General features: G+C 44.2%; 1 protein-coding gene across 1 annotated transcript in view; it reads left to right on the forward strand.

The window, feature by feature from the left end:
- LOC119972907 (piezo-type mechanosensitive ion channel component 2-like) overlaps positions 1-20,408 on the forward strand; it is a 1,374,210-nt gene that overhangs the window by 1,129,751 nt on the left and 224,051 nt on the right. The window contains 2 exon segments of the mRNA XM_038810453.1: positions 14,861-14,953; positions 17,441-17,586. Of these exon segments, the coding sequence (XP_038666381.1) occupies positions 14,861-14,953; positions 17,441-17,586 (239 nt within the window).

Raw genomic sequence — 20,408 nt, forward strand, 5'->3', positions numbered from 1 at the left:
AAGAAAAAAAAGCCACTCCGTCTCGACTAAAACCACGGAGACTTGCTCAGATAGAGACTGAAATACAGTGCATGTTGGATATATGGCGTAAGCAAGCGGAATGCTATGATCCACAGAAGTAAAGTTTGGGAGCTTGATGGCCATATTAATAGGATAAACTGTACTGGTCGCCCCGGATGTTTTCCATACCATTAAAATGGGCACAGATGACAGTGACCTGGGAGTAGGGGCACGACAAAGCGACAACACAAGAATAGAATAGACAGTGGGATATTTTTCAAAAAAAACTAAGTCCGTACCACATATTCCACCATTGAAAAGGAAGCCTTAGCCTTTCTACCCCTTCAGCACTTCGAAGTATATGTTCTGCATGACAGCAAACAAAGTTTATTTATACAGACCATAATCCGCTTGCGTTCATAGAGAAGTTTAAAATCTGGACACACGAAATTTCGCTGGAGTGTGATATTACAACAGTTCAATGTTAAATTGTATACATCCTTGAAAAGATCATGTAATAACAGATGCTTAGTCATGGGTTTAAGAGCTAACTAGTTCTCAATGTAGGGACTGGGAGGAAATGTATACAATGGGGATGAATGAATGAATATATGTTTGTGATTTATGTCTTGCATACCTCATAAAGAAACATCCGTGCCCTGATGTTTCATTCCTTTATGGAAGGTGGCATGTAAAGGCCCTTCCTGTTATTCTCTTATTTTCCCTTTCTTTATTTATGCTGTTATCATTTCAATCCATGTATGCTTAATGAACATATATCATTAAGTCGAGCAGGGTAAGTGAGGAATTCCAAAAATTGCAAAAACAGAAATACTATGATAGCCTTCGGACAGCAGAACTCAGACTTTTCAAACCCCAAGAGATTGGTGGGACTTGGTTCGATTGGTTGTCTAATGGCCAAGAATTGGCCAGAAGGCCACATTCTACCAGGTAACAGGTGGTGATTGGATCCTGCCTGAGTGTGATGGTTTTTAGACAGCCATGGAAAAAGACAGTTGGAGACTGGACGCTCAGAGGAAAACAAACTTCTCTCTCTGTCCCCTTGTGTTTTTCTCCAGAAAAGCTACATAGCATTACACAGAATCTGCATGAAAATACAGTGAAAACCTCAAACTGAAAGCCTAAATTGAAGAAAGGTGTTCTAAAAACAACCATCTGAAACAAAGATTGTTTACAGCTCTGGGGATATGAGTGATGGATGAGAATCTTTTTACTTCCATTATTATTTTTCACCCCTCTTCCCACGTGTGTGTGGTGTGTAGAGGGTGGGGTGAGTTTAAGTAAGGGGGGGTTAAGAATTAGAAAATAGCTAATTATAATTATTGTTATTAATAAAATTAATTGTGTTTACATCTATGAACCTGGTGACTGTAGCTATTGGGCAGCCAAGGGCCAAGACTTGACAAAGGGTCACCTGGACTTGAAACGTTAGCTCTTTTCTCTCCCTACAGATGCTGCCAGACCTGCTGAGATTTCCAGCATTTTCTCTTTGGCCAAAGACTTTGGGTGCTTTCTAAGAATTATTTCTTAATTTCAATTGTGTTACGACTCCGGGTCATGTGGGGCTGGAATTGACTGCACCCTCGCCCAGGAGGTTGTAACAGTAGTCAATGTTCAAAGAAACATACCCCACTCGGGAGTCAACAATACAAAAAGGAAAGGGGACAATTGACTAGAAACAGGGAAATCATTCATGGAAAATATTTTCAAAACATCAGGAGTGACCACAATAGCTGTTTAGTGATGCTATGTATGATGTTAAACTGTACCATATAGACCACGAGATATTCAATATGGTCTCACCCAGGGCAGTCATTGGTCTCAGTAGCTCCGAACTAAGGGCGGGGAAAAAATTGCTCTAGTTCCTGTTCCTGTCTTTGAGCCAGTTCAACCACTGAAAGCATGTGTCAGTATTGCTGAGGGCAAAGTCATGGGCGCGATTCTCCGCTCCCGGGAAAAATCGTGAAGGCCGTCGTGAACTCGGCCGAGTTTCACAACGGCCTCGGAGCCCGCTCCTCTCACCGAATTCACCCCCACCCGGGAGGCTAGGAACGGCGCTCCGTTATTCTCGGCCGCCAGGCCTTGACGCTTGCGTCAAAGCGGCGCGCCGAGAATGACGCGACGGCGGCGCCTATGTGACGTCAGCCGCACATGCGCAGGTTGGACGGCTCTAACCCACGCATGCGCGGCTGACGTCACGACGGCTGACAGCTCGAACCCGCGCATGCGCGATGGCCATCTTTCCCCTCAGCCGCCCGCAAGACGTGGCGGCTTGATCTTGCGGGGCGGCGGAGGGGAAATAGTGCGTCCAATTGAGACGCCGGCCCGACGATCGGTGGGCACCGATCGCGGGCCTGTCCCCTCCCGAGCACAGTCGTGGTGCTCATTCCCCACCAGGCCCCTTACAAGCCCCAAAACGGGCATATCACGGCAATTTCACGATGGCAGCGACCAGGTTGATTGCCGCCGTCGTGAAACGGTCGCGAACGGCAGGCCCGCTCAGCCCATCCGGGTCGGAGAATCGGCGGTCGCCATGAAAAACGGCGAGCGCCGATTCTTCCGAGCGGGAGAATCGCGGGGGGCGCCAGGGGGTCGTGAAATTAGGCGGGAAGCCCTCCCGCGGTTCTCCCACCCGGCGTGGGGAGCAGAGAATCGCGCCCATGATTGGTTGTGATAGCCTACAGTTGAATTCTCTGCCTTGGTTCACATGTGAAATCAAAGATGCAAAGTTACTTGGTATCTACTACCATTCATGCAACTGTATATGGTGTGTGTCATGGTTTGCAGGAAGAGAAAATAATAAAGTAAGTAGAGAAATAAAACTTGATATTTTAAGATGGCTAAAAATTATTTTTTGATAATCTCAAAATGGCTTCTGAAGAAGAGAGATGAATTTTATGCGGGCTTTTTGGCTCTATTGCCATAACTTGGAAGACAGTTCAGAGAAAGCTTTTATGTTTTTAAATTGGGCTTGCACAACAATCCTACTGTAGCTTCAGCAGTCAAACAAGGAAGCCCCAAGGAGACTCCTGTGAAAAAGTTCTAATTTACATAACACATGTGTCTGAAAATACATGATGCAACTATTTAAAGATTTCCAGAGAAATGTACATTCATCACATTGTGATGAATTGCCCATCGATGTGAACCTTCATCAGGAGATGGGCATGCAAGGGCTGGTTTAGCACACTGGGCTAAATAGCTGGCTTTTAAAGCAGACCAAGGCAGGCCAGTAGCACGGTTCAATTCCCATACCAACTTCCCCGAACAGGCGCCGGAATGTGGCGACTAGGGGCTTTTCACAGTAACTTCTTTTGAAGCCTACTTGTGACAATAAGCGATTTTCATTTTCATTTCATTTCAGTAAGTATTGCCAAGCAGGGTTTGGGCATGACTTTTCTCCTACTGGTCATTCCCCAGATTGACGGGGAGAAGTGCTTCAACTAAAAATAGTTATTGATGAACCAACCACTTTACCATCAATTAGCTTTCAAATTTAGTGCAGCTCTTTGATAACCATTTTCAAATTTCTATGATTTAACTAAAATTGTATGTCCTGTTTATACAAAGATCAGTTAGAATGTTTATACTAATGCACAAATGTATACGGTTCTTTTCTATCTTTGAATTAGAAATGCTTTTGTTTATGATAACTTTTGCCTTTTATTGTACCCAATTATGCACAGACTGGGATGTAAGAATGTCTTCTTCCCACATCAAAACATGAAAAATAAAGTTTCAAGTCAAACTCTATTTTCATGATCATAATTAATGAAGAAGAACCTCAACTGTTGCTTCCATCACATTTGTGGCAATGCTTTAGTTTGGCCTGTACAAGTGAAGTAATTTGACATAAATCCCTGCAGATAAGCTCCAGATATAAAGCAGGAATTTGTTAAATATCTTAGTGCAATGTGCATTGTTATATTGTTGTATATTTTTACTTTTTTATGCATTCTAATGAAATAAATATTGTAACATTCTGAGAACATTTTGTTTTGGTTTGCTCAATGTCCAAGGTTAACCATGTAAACCTTTTATACAATTCATTAAGATTTCTACAATGTGAATGATTTAATTGCCTGATATTGATCCTTTTTGACAATGTAGAAACTAACTATTGCTGATGATCTGAAGGTTGGCATTTTAGACCAAGATTAATTATCAAATCATTGCCCTTATTTTTTTTAAGGTTTAGTCTCTCATTTTTGTTTTTTAATTAAGGTTCTGCATTCATGGATGTAGTCATTACCAACATATTTGTGAGACAGGAATAAAATGCAACACATTACAAGAGTATTTGTAAAAAGAGGAACACAACTTATTGAAATAGAATTTGAAACTCAACCCATTGCATTTGGTATTTAAATCTTTATCATTGATTATTAAATTATAACTTAATCTAATATGCACCCGAATACACTTACATTCAAAAATTAACGCTATCCACTATCAGTCTATTAATTTTTAAATGCAGCAAATACTAGAGGCTACCTCTTATTTTAAGATACCACATCATTCCAATCTTCACCACGCATTCAAATTTTAATGTCCAAAATTGAGACCATCTTTTTTGTGACTATCGCTTCTAAAGTGTCTTTGCGTACCCACCTGGCCCCTGTTCCTCGCTACTCCTGTACACCCCAAGCTACTCACCTGTCCTCCACTTAAATATGCCCGCATTCTTCATGTTCCTTGCACTTTCTCTGTTATCTTCTCTCATTCTTCGGTTCTCTTATTCCGTCTATGAAGCCCACTACTTGAGCTCCTGATCACCCAAATTCACCTCTTTTATACCCTGTTCACCTACAACATCAATTTGTCTCCCTTGTCTGGCACTGACATCACCTCCTGCTATTTTGCACTTCTGCGTCAGAAACCAACCTTTCCAATTTGCCCAGCTGCTGCAAAATCTCAAAATTTGCCATTCCCTTCAAAGTTCTAGTATGCACTATTACATAAACTATTCTTCCACTTCTCTTGGCATTCTGTTTTCAGTTTGGTTTCTAACCCAATACTGTATAAAGATTTCACTGATTATTGCTGAAAAAAATAGGCATTTTTTGTCAAAGCTTTCGTATTTCACTCATCAGAACATTTGCAAGATACTGTCAAGGAAATCAACAAATTTATACTGTATGACAAGAGAGTTCTGATTGTTTGACAACTGGACTTTGATTAGTAGAGATGTTGTCATGGAGAATGCACCAATTGGTGGTGACTACCTGTTAACTGTCAAGCATTATTTGAATTTTAAACCAGGCAGCTTGACTCTGATTGGTCAAGGATTTGCCCTGACGACTGAACAGTCATTGGCTGTTACATTTTATGACTGAGAATAGATTTCAATTCCAGATTTTATTAATTGAATTTCAATTCCACCAGCTTCTGTGGTGGGAGTTGAATCCTTCTCCCAGAACATTAGCCTGGGCCTCTGGATTACTATTTCTGTTAGATTACCACTACACTACTATCTCTGCCATCTTTGATTTCACCCTCAGAACCCCTGTTCCAGAGGGGTACCTCCTGGACAAAAATGGTCTGGCAGTTGTTGCTACAGTTTAGTCGAAACTTTTTTTGAAGTCTTCAGAATGTATCTCCATCTTGCGGCCCTTTCACAGTCCCTCACCTGCAGAGGCAAGTATCTGTTTTGTGGTTTACCTTGTGGCCTAATCAATGCTGGTATGATTCCCCTCTACTCATTAGTGTCTTAGGTCTTACTCGGGTAGTTTTTAAAACTATTTTATTTACAGTGAGATGATAAACCTCCAGGTAAGTTTATCTCTCATATCTGCAGACCATTCCATCTTTTTATCTGAATTAGCTCAATAGTTTTCACTATTGCTCCAAAGCACCAGGGTCCCGGGTTCGATCCCCAGTGTGGGTCACAGTCTGTGTGGAGTCTGCACGTCTCCCTGTGTCTGCGTGGGTTTTCTCCCGGTGCTCCAGTTTCCTCCCACAAGTCTGAAAAGACATGCTGTGAGGTGATTTGGAACATTCTGAATTCTTCCTCAGTGTACCCGAACAGGCGCCAGATGTGGCCACTAAGGGATTTTCACAGTAACTTCATTGCAGTGTTAATGTAAGCCTATGTGTGACACTATTAAAGATTATTATTAGCACAACACTGCTGATGTCACTGTTCATATCACCATCATACACATTGCCGTCCCATTATCACGACTACCCATTATGCTATACCTCGGCTCAAGCATAATGAAGTAAATCTGATCTGCACTTCTTCCAACAATCTATCCTTTGAGAGCTGTACACAGCACTCCAGGTGTGATCTAACTTGGGATTTGTAAAGCTGAAGCAAAACCGCCTCCCTTCAAAAGCTAATGTAGTAATCCAAGGGAGGCAGGAGTTCCGTCACCACACCAATATTTATTTACAATAACGATATTACAGGAGCAGCTACAAACAGTGCTGCCATACTGTAGTGACTCATGAAAATGGGTCCTTAATTCTCTTTAACATCCACTGTTCCTTGCTTTTCAGCATTTAAAATATTCTGATTTATCACTTTTGGGTCCAAAATGAATGTTTGCACTTACTTCCATTGAAATCCATCTTCTATTCACTTAAACTCACTAATGTCTCTTTGTCATTTTATGCTCCCATCTACACTAGATACAATACAAATCTTTGCATTAGTGGCAAGCTGAGATAGATGACTTTCTATTGTGCTGTCTATGACAGAATTAATTATAGTGAATCATAGAGGCCCCAGCTCCTTGTGGAGCAACACTAATTTGTGTACATACTCATTGCGTTTTCTTCTGCATAACAAAACTCTGAACAAGGTGAAAAATTTGTCATCAATTCCATGAGCTTACTTTTGAGCTAACCATCTCTTTTGTCAAACCTTATCAATTGCCTCCTTGAAGCTCTGGCATTGCTCTGTTTATTATTTTAGTTCATTCCTCAAAAAATTCAATTCTGTTCATTAGACAGGATCTATCGCCTACGAACAGCTGGCCCCAGCTGTTGACAAAGTATATAAATTACCTGATTGAGGGAACCAAGTGTAACGTTTCGAAATTTGCACATGACACAAGACTGGGTGGAATTGTAAGTTATGAGGAGGATGCAAGGAAGCTTCAATGTGATTTAGATAATGTAATTGCATTACAAACTGGGCTGATTTAGATCAGTTGGCTGGACAGCTGGATTCCGATGCAGAGTGAGGTCAACAGCGTGGGTTCAATTCCTGTACCAGCTGAGGTTATTCATGAAGGTCCGCCTTTTCAATCTTGCTCGTCGCCTGAGGTGCAGCGATCCTCAGGTTAAATCACCACCAGTCAGCTCTCCCCCTCAAAGGGGAAAGCAGACTATGGCAACTTTACTTTTACAAAATTATGAGGGGCACAGGTAGGGTGGTTATGAAGGAACATTTCCCCCAAGCAGAGGAGTCAATAATGAGATGGCATAGATGTAAGGTTTGGAGGGGCTGTTAGGAAGACCATTTTCACCCAGAGGTGGTTGGACTCTGGAACTCACTGCCTGAAAGGGTGGTAGAGGCAGGAACCCTGACAACATTTAAGAAATATTTAGAAAAGCACTTGAAATGCCATAGCATACAAGGCTGTGGGCCAAGTGTTGGAAAATGGTATTAGACTAGATAAGTGCTCGGGGCGGGATTCTGTGATCCTGAGGCTAAGTGTTGACGCCATCGGAAACGGCACTGGAGCGGTTCATGCAGCTCCCGATCCCGGCGTCAACTGAGCGGTGCCGGATCCATGCATGCGCAGTGGCACCGGCACCAACGCGCCGGCCTCAACACAACATGGCGCAGGGCGACAGGGGCCAGCACAGAAGAAAGGAGGCCCCCAGCCAGAGAGGCCGGCCCGCCGATCGGTGGGCCCCGATCGCAGGCCAGGCCACATCGGAAGCACCCTCCCCCCGGGGTCAGACCACCCCTCCCCACCCACAGGCCGCCCCCTAACCCTTCCACACTGATTTCCCATCAGCTGAGAGCAGGTGTGGACGGCGCTGGCAGGACTCGGCTTTTTTACGACGGCCACTCAACCCATCCCGGGCTGAGAAGCAGCGGGGGGGCCGCATAGCGTGGCCCCCGACCGGCGCCGCGCCAACCTCGCCGATTCTGCGCTCTATGGAGAATCGTGTGCCGCCGTCGGGGCGGCGTGGCACGATTCGCGCCGGTCGCCGGGATTCTCCGGCCCGGCCTAGGGCTGACAGAATCCCGCCCATGATGTCCAGCACAGACACGATGGGCAGAAGGGCCTCTTTCCATGCTGTAAAAACCCTATGATTCCATGACTTTTGTAATAACCACCTTAAGCTATTTTCTCAAACTATTTATATTTTATATTTAAATCATTGTCACGTCCTTTACTGTTACAGATTCTATCTAACTCAAACTCTTACTGTGCCACCCATTGCCCACCACCATCCTCCCCCAAGTTAATGTCATAAAGAATTCAATCTCCTCCAGTATTCTTGGTTCTCTGCTCGAACTTCGTGGTACATGCGGCCGCTCATCTTTTCCCCAGATAACCACTACATCAATGGAAAGAGACAGCAACTTTCCACGACTGCTGGTAATTGGGCCATAATCTGCACAACAATTGAACTGTAAGGATCGTGAAAGCTTTTTGAAGAAAGACCTATCCAAAAGAGAATACTGCATGACATAGACAATCATTCTTTCTTGAACAGGAGGAGGACAAACTAGCATTTCTCTGCTCCCTCTTATCACAAGATCTCAGAAGATTATGTATCTTCAACTCCAACGAAGAATGCTTCACTGCTATACTGAGGACGTAAAAGATATTCAGAATCTGAGATTTGATCAAATCTGGATGACGAGAAGAAGAATTACAAGAATTCTGTGGACAGAATTTCCTTGCAGAAAATGAAGAAGATATGGCATCCCTACTGCACTTGGGGATCTACTTTCACTTTCTGTGGTAGTGGTAGCCTTTGCCACATTTGCATTGGCATGGGGCTGCTCTGCTATAACACCATAAGAAATATCATAAGAAATAGGAACAGGAGTACACTGTTTGGCCCCTCGAGCCTGCTCTGCCATTCAATCCGATCATGACCTAAATCGACATTCCTCACGTCCACTTTCCTGCACTTTCCCTGTAACCTCTGATTCCCTTAATAAAAGGCAATGTGATGACTGTGGTAACTCAAAAAACAACACCATATTCAGTAATCGAATGAATCTTCACAAATAAACCGAGATGAAATTTTTGGATGGGGCACTTCAGCTACAGAAGCGCTGTAGTTGTGGCTTGTGCTGAAGGACAATTTTAGTGGAGGTGATTTTCTGATGAGATTGAAGTGTGGATGTCTACTTATTTTCACCCAAACTAAATAGGCTCCGCCAACACTCTGGCTGTCTGATCCACTATGGAATGAAACATTTTGTTCTCCCTGGACATGTCTCTATGGTCAGCCAGCAATATATAAAACTTCTCATTGGTGTGTTCAATGGGACAAGTAAATGATCTCTGCACTTTGACAGCATACACAGCTGACTCTTCAAAAAGACAGCTAATATACTTCATGGCAGCAAATTCAAAAAGCATACCAATCTCTGGGACCTAACCTCCTAACAGATCACTCATTGTGACAACGGCCTTTTTCTCAAATCCTTCTTCAGGACAGAGGCAGCTTAGATCTAGAAGGTCCTCTCACAGATGGTCACCACCTTCTTCAGTGCCATCTACTTCTACACCTTCTGGCCTATTTTTGAAAAGAATTGTGAGATGTACAATCTCCTCCTGGAGTCCAGTAAATTGTTTCTCTGTAATGGAGAATGACCTACTGTCCAATGAATAAGCCTCATCAGCTGCTGGTGAATAGAAATCAATTGGTTCTGTACCTGACTTTGGAAATTCCTCGATGACTGGAACCCGCAGTCCTGCTGTAGGACTTCATCTGCTATTTCCAGAATGCCCAATGATAGACATGCATTCCAGCTGAGATTAACTTTGTGCATGAGAGGGTCTCAATAAACTGTCACCTCTTATGGCAAAATATGGAGATTATCTGGCATTTTACTTGAACATAGAACATACAATGCAGAAGGAGGCCATTCGGCCCATCAAGTCTGCACCGACCCACTTAAGCCCTCACTTCCACCCTATCCCCATAACCCCTCCTAACCTTTTTGGACACGGAGCAATTAAGCATGGCCAATCCATCTAACCTGCACGTCTTTGGACTATGGGAGGAAACCGGAGCACCCGGAGGAAACCCACGCAGACACTGGGAGAACGTACAGACAGTGACCCATTGGGGAATCGAACCTGGGACCTTGGCGATGTGAAGCCACTGTGCTATCCACATGTGCTACCGTGTTGCCCATCTATTCCACCTGTACCCTGCAAGTTAAGGTTGACGACTGGATGTCTATTGTTTTATTCAAATGATGAACCAGGATTGTAACACTGGCACCAATGTCAAATTGGAAGTCAGTTTTAAAGCCTTTAACTTCCAAAGTGACTAACCAAAGTCTTGCTCGTTATCCTTTACTTCTAGGAAATCTGTAAATTTATTGCTTTCCTTATTGTCAATTTCTTGAATGGTCTGTGTTACATACATTCTCTTGACTTCTGCTTTCATGACATTTTTAGATTTATGAAACTGCTTGAAGAGTCCTGTCATTTCACATTGGAAACACTCTGCACCCCTGATCGGTAATCTTGCTTTCTGTGTTGCATTTTAATATTGCAGCGTGGTCACCTCAAGATGGCTGCTGTGGGATTTCTTGTCCTTTCATCCATTTTTGGCGGGCTAATTGGGTATGGCTGCAGCCTTTAGGCCTACACAGCTAACAGACTCTTTCAAAGCCTTGGGATTTCAATGGCCGAAGTACGGCCTGCCTAGCATATTGAACCGCTAAAATCGAGTGTCAGGTAGTTTTTTGTCTGTAAAAAGATCTGACAGCTTTTTGTTACAAATGCAGTGGCGAATAATTTAATCTTCCAATGAACTATACCCGCCACAACTGGATAGCCTACACAGGTCTGTAAGAAACAATTTGATGGACTCCTCTGGCTTTCGGAATGTCTGAGTAATTGTGCTCAATTGATTACAAGGTTCCATTTTGGGCTGAAATATGCATCAAATACTTTTAGGACAGTTTCGAGTGAAGAGATCTGCTCTACCCATCTCAGCAGGATATGTTGACAAAGACCCCACAGGATAGAGGAATGAGTAATCTGATGCTACTGCTGTTTATCATGCAAACCCAAAACCGATCAAGGTCTCAGGAAGTGTTTTCTCTGCACTCCAATACTAGTCTCTCTGTGGACCTTTGAGGTTTTCAAGAGTCCATGGAAGGACAAGTGACTGCTCGATGGCTGCTGCTATCGCTACCAATCCTCAGTTTGCCTCTTAGCCAAGTAAGTCTTCTGATTCTTCCTTTAAAGAAGCCTTCTTCCGATATCTCCCAGTAGGTGTTCTGTCCATGGCACTGGACCATTGTTAGATTAGTGTCACCACCGGTGCCATCAGTTTTGCAGTTTAACTTGTGACCTAATCAATACTGGGAAGGTTTACTTCTACTCATGAATGACTTCGGCCTAACTCAGGTCGGTTTCTTCAAACTATTTCTTCAGCCTACTTTATTTACACTTATACGTGGATAAGCTTCAAGGTAAGTACATCTCTTGTGTGTGAAGAAACTTCCATCTTTCTAACAGAGTCTTAGTACATGACTGCTGATGTCACTGTTACATTATGATGCAAATCACTATCTCATTAGCATTGCTTTTAGCCCATTATGCTACAGCACCCTTCTCTAGCCTCGGGTGTCGCTACTGGCTCTCTTGTCCACAGAGCCCATCCACCATTCTTAATTGAATAATCTCCTTGTGGTGATCTTTTAATTAATTGCCCCGAGGCTGATTGCGCAGGTGAGCAGACCTCAGAAACCATCGGAGGTGGGGACTCATAAATAGTTCTGACTGTTGGTGAAAAACTAAGATGATAAAATTCCACACCGTGTACCTCCAGTCTATCTTAGGAATTTTCTTTGCTCATTACCATTTCATTACCTATATTACACGTTGCCCAGGGTCAGTTCCTACATTTGTTTTCTTTTTCCTTTCTTAAAAAGTGGGCGGCACTTACAAGGATGATATTTATTACCCATGTTAACTTTGTAGAACTGAGTGGTTTACCAAATCACATTGGAGGCAGCTAAAAATCAATTACTTTGGTGTAATGAAGTACACACGTAGCCCATATTGAGTAAAAACAGTAGGGTCTAAACCTTTGAACGACTGATCAAACTACAGAACCGTAACAGCACCATGCCCAGGTTTACTGATGACACCATTTCTAACTTATTGCCCTCTACTTTGACTGAAAGGGTGATGCAACATTCTCAGATTGTCTTTCTGCTATCAATATCTGGATGAATTGTAACTTACTCTAGCTAAATATCAAATCTGAGGTCATCTTCGTTTGCTTACAGCAGCATCCTTGACAAAAATCCCTAGTCTTTGCAAAATCTCCCTGGCTGTCATTTCAAGCTATCAGGATTTACAGAAAGTTGGCATATGTATTCAATCTCAAATTCAGCTTTCTTCCCCAAGTCTGTTGAACTAAATAAATGCTTCCTTGTACCTCTGCAATAATAGTTACACCACCCCATCTCCAGTTTTTCTACCGCAGAAATTCTTGTCCATGCCTTCACCTCAAGACTCGGTATCTCCAATTACTTTGTAGCTGGTTGGCCTCCATGCATTAGCACTCCAGCAAACTTCAACTCATCCAAAGTAATTAACCAGTGTTTTCATTTGCACAATATCCAACATTCTCATCACTGTTATCCACTTCCAAGCTTCTCTAACTCCCATGGTGTAACATGTCAATTTCAAAATTCTTGAGCTGGATTGAAATTGGGAAATGTGATTGGCGGAGAATAGCTTCCGACGCCAAAATTGCGGCAGGCGCCAATTTCACACTAAATCGCGATTCTCCGTCATCTCGAAAACAGCGTCAATGCGTTTCACTCCGCACGCACAGTAAACACCGTTTGCATATCATTAACGGCCCGACCCGGTACTCTCCAGGGCCACCGCGATTCTCCGCCTCCAATGGGCCACGTTCCCGACGACACGGTTCACTTGTGCTTTTAAAAATCGTGAAACCGCCGTGGCAGCTCCTGAGGGAGAGAGATGGGTTCAGCAGGTCTCCAACATCGCCATTGTTTGCTGACCATGTGCTGCTGGCAGGGGGCTTCTGCCAGGGCTGGGGGGAGTAGTGGAGGGTGGCCCGGAGGTGGGCTCCGGGGGTCGGAGTGGACGGGTACTGAGTACCATTGCTGCAGCCGGCAAGGCAGCCGTGCAGCTGTGCACACCGCTGACATCCCACTTTGAACCTGGTGCCATGGGTCATATACATGTTCCCCAGAGCACCCGCCCCGGGTGCCATCTGGCCCCAGACAACCTGTAGCTGTATGGGCACACTCCAGCACAATCAAAGCCATCTTTTGGCTGGGATAAGTGTTTGTGAGGAGTGTTATGTGTATGTGCGGCTGCAGCTTGTCAATCACGGACCCGGTGAATCCCGCACTATTTTCAGTAGAATCGATTGTGTTCCATGTGGAACCGGTGCTTGCCCCTTAATAGTAGCAGAAGCGGTGCAAATGCAGCGCCAATTTTTCTGTTGTGGAAGTCCACGGACGGCAAAATCGTATGCGCCGATCGTGCGGAGAATCCCTTTTGACACCAAAATCAGGGACGGTGCCCATTATCGGATGCTCTGACCCCACCAAAACAACATCTCCGGTGAGTGTGTCGCACGCTATTGGGACGGCCTCAGGAGGACGTCACCTGAAGGCCCTCCCCCAATGCTTCGCCCCCCGATGTGCCGGGTGTGCTCTGAGTTTTCGTCAACATCGCATGGCGGCTGCAGACTGTGTCTAGCGCCGCCACAGTCAGGGGGAGGGGGGGAGCCATTTCCGCTGGCCCGGGGTGGGCTTTGCGGGGTGCTTGGGAGACTGGTGGGGGGTGGTCCGGGGGTGGCTGGCGGGGGTACAGGGGGCTCTCTCTGACAGGCTGGGTCTTCATGCCCATGCGCGGGCCACAAACCTGGCAATTCTCCGGCCGTTTATGTCGGGAATGGCGGGGGTTTTATGTGGCGCGGCTGGTAGCCCTCCACCGGGCGGAGCGTTAGTGCAGGGACGGCGCCATCTTTTTTCATCATAAACTAGAACTTCCTTCAGACAGAGATGACCCAGTTTGAAGTGAATGCACAGTCCAAAGATGTGCAGGTTAGGTGGATTGGCCATACTAAATTACCCCTTAGGGTCCAACAGTGTGCAGGTTGGGTGTGGTTCCGGGATAGGGTAGAGCAGAATGGGTAGTCTTTCAGAGGGTCAGTGCAGATTCGATGGGCTGAGTGGTCTCCTTCAGCACTGTAATGATTCTATGGGAAGTAAATGTAGTTCACTGCCTCTCTGCCTGCTTCCAAAAACTTGGTCAAAAATCACATTTTCAACAATGCTTTCAGTTCCCCCAACCTAGCTTTGATATTTTACTTCCCTTTTTTCACATTGTCCATGATCCCATTCATACTTTCCTTCTTTATTATTAGTTGTTTCTGATGTGAGAAGCACCATGCAAGTTTTATTTAGATCCCCAGTTAATTTAGAAAATCTAATTCTCTTCAGCTTTTTGTGCAGAAAACCAAATTACCTTTGTTGTAGATTATGTAAAATTCAAACATCAGTGACCTCCAAATGAATGTAAAACCTTAAAATATTGACTTGAATTATTTTTCAAAAGACTTGAACTAAAGATTAAGGACCTCCTTTCTACTAAACAATTGCCTTGCTTTATCCTTGTAGAGAGCAGTTCGGAAATTTGTTTCAGCCAAATAGCCTTGTCCAAAGTCTATCCTAAAACTGCCAAAAACCATACTTCAGTTGATAGTCAGAGCTGTTAAAGGTATTTCTCAGATGTTTCTTGAGTGTGTGCAATGATTATGCCTCATTCTGTATATACCAACTCATTTAATGCAGTAATCCCAACCAGTTGGACAACTCTTCGATAAATTTGGTTTGAATTGTAGTTTGATTAACTTATTTTTTGAAATCTTTGTGGTGTAGTTTTAAAAGATACTGTAATGGTGACATTTTGGTGTGAAAGCATAATGTTTAAAATTAATAGCTCATATCTATTCTCCTCAATGAAAGTGCCTGAAACAGCCAAAATATGATTTCACCCATCTCCTGAGATTGCCAATTGGTGGGGTTGTACTGTTCTTCCCTCATATTTTCAGTACCATTCTGTCTTATTGCACTGGCTTTTAACTGGCATGTTTAGTTATCCTTCAATAGGATTGTTCAAATATATTAAGTAGAGAGCTGGACAGTTTGAAACATTTCAGATAAGTGAAACCCTTCACAGCAAATTTAACAATAAATAAAATTGATCATGAACAACTTTATTTTCTGGTTATTGCGTTCAGTTGATTGGTACATTTTAAGACGGTCTGCATATGCTCAATTCAATGATGTACGCTTACTGTGAATATAATCTATCATTAAAGTTAAATTAAATACACTGAGGCTTTATAAAAAGTACTTTCATACTCAAAAAAGCATATATTGTATGAGCAGAGACCTTTTTTGTATTAATGTTTAAATATTATGAATTGTAAATACACAAGTTATAATCTGTGGTTTAGAGTGACACAAACATCGATACTCAAATAAAACCGAAAATCAAAATGATAGATTCAAACCCAGTTTTATGTAATATTGTTCAAGATAGAGGTTCATAATAATGCCTCAATGCTAATTATTTTATGTAGTTTTGTGTTGTTTTTCTGCAGTAAGAGCTGGCAAACACTGGCTTCTGTACATCATAATATGCATGTCTTGCTTCTATGTTGCTTTAAACCAATGCTGAATTTTTGTGCTTTTCTATTTTCTGTCTTGCTTTGCATGCATGATTATATCTACCACTGATTATATCTGTTGTGGGGAGTAAATCGACAATAAAAAGGGAAAGTTTACTGCTGAACAGATAGAATTTCCTGTGCCATTAAAAATTACCTCAGTCATGGATTTACAGCTAATTGCAACTGGATTAATGCTGCTGATAAATTATTTGAACTAACTACTAATTATGCATTTTTGCTAATAACTAACAACTCCTGAAAATTGGCAAACGGAGTATTGTGGTTTCCTTCTTCTTCCATTATTTGTTTCTTATTATTCTGCTAACATTGTGTAGTGCTGTATTTTGGTATTTCAAAATAGAAACTTGGCCAAAAAAGGCACGGAAGTGGTGCTTTTGAAGTAACCTCCACAAATCGCATTGAGATAGGCTTTATAGAGTGCATCATCCACCATGCTAGCAACCAATGAACATGTTGATGAGGAACTGTCTTATTCACTGTGTTTGAATTCATAAAATATTTGAATGTTAATGAAAGCAATACTTGTCATTTAGGCAGGAGGCACCAGCATCAAATATTCTCCGACCCGATATAGTAAATATATGGACGGGACTCTTCGTTCTGGTGCCGAAGTGCTCCAACCAATGGAGAATTGGGAGTCAATTGGCGCTGGGAGTGGGGTCCAAATGCGGAGTCTCACTCCTTAAGCATGCAAATGTGTGCAGGGAAAGCTCGCCGGAATTCTGGTGTCAGGCTGCCATTTTGAGTGGGCAACCCAATTCCAAGGCCCTGCAGCAGGTCTCCCCTCCCTCCGACAGAGTTAATCCTGCGCCACTCCCCGCAGACAAGGAGGGGCATCCTCCCATCCATCATGGGAATAACAGGACAGCATGCATGCATAAAGGTGATCCGATCTCCCCAAGTCCCCCCCCATCAGAGATCCTCATTAGTCACACCCATCAGCGACCCCCCATCAAACCTCCCATCAGTCACCCAGCCTGGAAGCTGAAGAGCAATCCAGACAATCGAGTTGAAAATTGGCTACATTTTCATTTACTCTTTCGTGACATCTGCTGCCTCATACAAAGTCTTTAAAGCAGCAACTGCTTCAATCCCCTGATTGTCTTTGAAATGGAAATCATCCATTCAATTTCACTTGCCAGTGATTGACAGTTTTATTGGTCTAGAGCCTAATCTCTCTTTGACCTTTGTCAGTGTGAGAGAGAGAGAGAGAAAGGTGAATATTCATCATGAAACAAACATTTTTTTCTTCTACTTGATTCTCAGTAATAACAATTGTTCTGAAGTAGAATTGCTCTATGGACCACTAAAATATCACCGTGGACCCCCAATTCGGTATTTGTTTGTGTGGACCCCCAGTAATGTTACATGGACCCCCAGGGTCCTGTGGACCCCGGTTGAGAACCACTAGACTCTAGACCACAGGCGCTTGGTGGATTGTTTATTTATCTATCCACTCATGCTTCAATGCCTCTATTATTCTGCCTTCTCCTTTTCACAGCCAGAAACCACTTAGCTGCTTTTGATGTCATGAGGCACTGTCAATTTAAAGCAAGTGTGTTTTTGAACATTGTGATTAGCATTAAAGCAGGATACCTGATTAGCAATAAAGCAGGATACAACCACATAGGAAGAACAAGGATAAAGGTTCTGCCTGAAGGAATATGAGAAACCAGGGGGTAAATGAAAAAGCAGAACCAAAAGGTAATAATCTCCGATTACTACCTGATCCACAATTAATGGTACAGGGTCAATATATTAAAGATGTAAATGTGTGTTTCAAAGGTTAGTGTGGAAGAAATGGGTTTGAATCATGGGACATTGGCACCAGTCCTGGAGAAGGAGGTAGCTGTTCTGATGGGATGGTCTTCACCTGAATCATACTGGGACCAGAGCCTTGGTGATTGTGGATGGGATTTTAAACTAAATAGTGGGAGAGAGGAATTTAGTTGTGTGGAAAATTAGAAAATCAAAATTAAATGAGAAGGTGAAGTGCAGGTTAATGATGAGCAATTTAAACTAGTTGAACCGGGGATGGGGGGGGGGGGGGGGGGGGGGGGGGCGGGCTTAGGTGAGGGTAGTAAAGTTTCCCGAACAAGTCGGAAGGCGTAGAATCTGTGTGTAGAATTGAGGAATCACAAAGGAAAAAAGATCCAATGGGGAGATACGTACAGGCCCCCTAGCAGTAGTCAGGATGCGGAGCAGAAATAAATTAGGAGATAGAAAAGGTATTAAGAACTACAATAGGCGGGATTCTCCGAGCCCCCCCCCCCCCTCCCCCGGCCGGGTCGGAGAATTGCCGGGGGTCGGCGTGAATCCCGCCCCCGCCGTCCTCCGAATTCTCCGGCCCTCCAAAAGTCGGCGAGGCGTGAATCGTGCCGCCAGCCTCGGAGAATGGCGGGGACCGACATGACTCAATGGGCCCTGAGGCTGATCGAATTCTCTGGCCCACGATGGGCCGAAGTCCTGCGATCGGGGCCCACTGATCCACGGGCGGGCCTGTGCCATGGGGGCACTCTTTTCCTACGCGTCGGCCGTGTCAGGCTCCGCGATGGCCAACGCGTAGGTGAACCCCCCCCGCGCATGCGCGGGGATGATGTCAGCAGCCGCTGATGCTCCCGCGCATGCATGGACTCTCACTGGCTGGCGGAGTCCTTTCAGATCTGGCTGGCGTGGCGCCAAAGGCCTTCCACGCCAGCTGGTGGAGACGCAAACCACTCTGGCGCCGGCTTAGCCCCTAAAGGTGCAGAGGATTCCGCACCTTTGGGGCGGGCTGACACCGGAGTGGTTCACGCCACTCTGTCCCACCGGTACCCCCGCCCCGCTGGGTACGGGAGAATCCCGCCCATTATTGCAATAATCATGCAGGTGGACTGGGAAAATCAGGTTGGTATCTGTCACAAAGAAAAGGAATTTGTGGAATGTTTCCGAGATGGTTTTTTTGAATCAGCTTGTGGTAGAATCCAGTAGGGAGCAGGCAATTCTTGATTTAAAAAAAACATTATTCTTTTACGGGATGTGACGTTTCCATTCAGAAGGTGGTCATGAGTTGTCCTCTTGAACTACTGCAGTCTTTGAGGTGTAGATACACCCAATGTGCTTTTAGGGAGGGAGTTCCAGGAATTTGCCCCAGTGACAGTGAAGGAATGGCAATATATTTCCAAGTCCGGGTGGTGAGTGACTTGGAGAGGAACCTCCAGTGGTGGGGTCCCCAGGTATCATTTGGTAATGCGCAATGAGGCAGACTTGATTAGGGAACTTAAGGTGAAGGAACCCTTAGGGGCAGTGACCACAACATGATAGAATTCACCCTGCAGTTTGAGAATCTGGAATCAGATGTAATGGTATTATAATTGAATAAAGGTAACTACAAAGACATGAGGGAGGAGCTGGGCAGAGTTGATTGGAAGGGGAGCCTGGCAGGGAAACAGTGCAACAGCAATGGCAGGAGTTTTTGGGGGTTATACGGGAGGCACAACAAAAATTCATCCCAAGGAGGAAACATTCTAAGGGGAGGACGAGGCTGACAAAGGAAGTAAGGAATAGCATAAAAGCAAAAGAAAAAGTATACAATGTGGCAAGAATTAGTGAGAATCCATAGGATTGGGAAGGCTTTAAAAGCAAGTGGAGGACAACTAAAGGAGGAATAAGAGGGGTGGGGTGGGGTGGGGGGGGGGGGGGGGGGGGTGGAGAGATGAAATATGAGTGTAAGCTAGCTAGTAATATAAAAGAACATGGCAAGATAATTATTGATATATAAAGATAAGAGAGAGGCAAGATGGACATTGGACCATTGGAAAATCAGGCTGGAGAAGTAATAATGGGGAACAAAGAAATGACAGAGTACATAGTACATAGAACATACAGTGCAGAAGAAGGCCATTCGACTCATTGAGTCTGCACCGACCCACTTAAGCCCTCACTTCCACCCTATCCCTTAATCCAATAACCCTTCTAACCTTTTTTGGACACTTAAGGACAATTTAGCATGGCCAATCCACCCAACCTGCACGTCTTTGAACTGTGGGAGGAAACCGGAGCACCCGGAGGAAACCCACGCAGACACTGGGAGAACGTGCAAACTCCGCACAAACAGTGACCCAGCGGGGAATCAAACCTGGGACCCTGGCTCTGTAAAGCCACAGTGCTATCCACATGTGCTGCCTAGATAGGTACTTCATCAGTCTTTGTGGTGGAAGACACAAGTAGCATTTGAGAACTTCAAAAGAGTCAGGGGGAGGAGGTGAATGTAATGGCCATCACTAAGGAGAAGGTGCTGTGTCGCTGAAAGGTGAATAAATCACCCGAACTGGATGGACAACACCCCAGGGTTCTGAAGGCGATAGCTGAGGAGATTGTGGAAGCATTGGTGGTGATCTTTCAGGAATCAGTGGTGGCAGGGAAGGTCCCAGAGGACTAGAAAATAGCTAATGTAACACCCCTGTTTAAAAAGGGAGGGAGGCAGAAGA

Source organism: Scyliorhinus canicula, chromosome 10 (genome assembly GCF_902713615.1).
Source record: "Scyliorhinus canicula chromosome 10, sScyCan1.1, whole genome shotgun sequence".
In the NCBI taxonomy this organism is placed as follows: domain Eukaryota; kingdom Metazoa; phylum Chordata; class Chondrichthyes; order Carcharhiniformes; family Scyliorhinidae; genus Scyliorhinus; species Scyliorhinus canicula.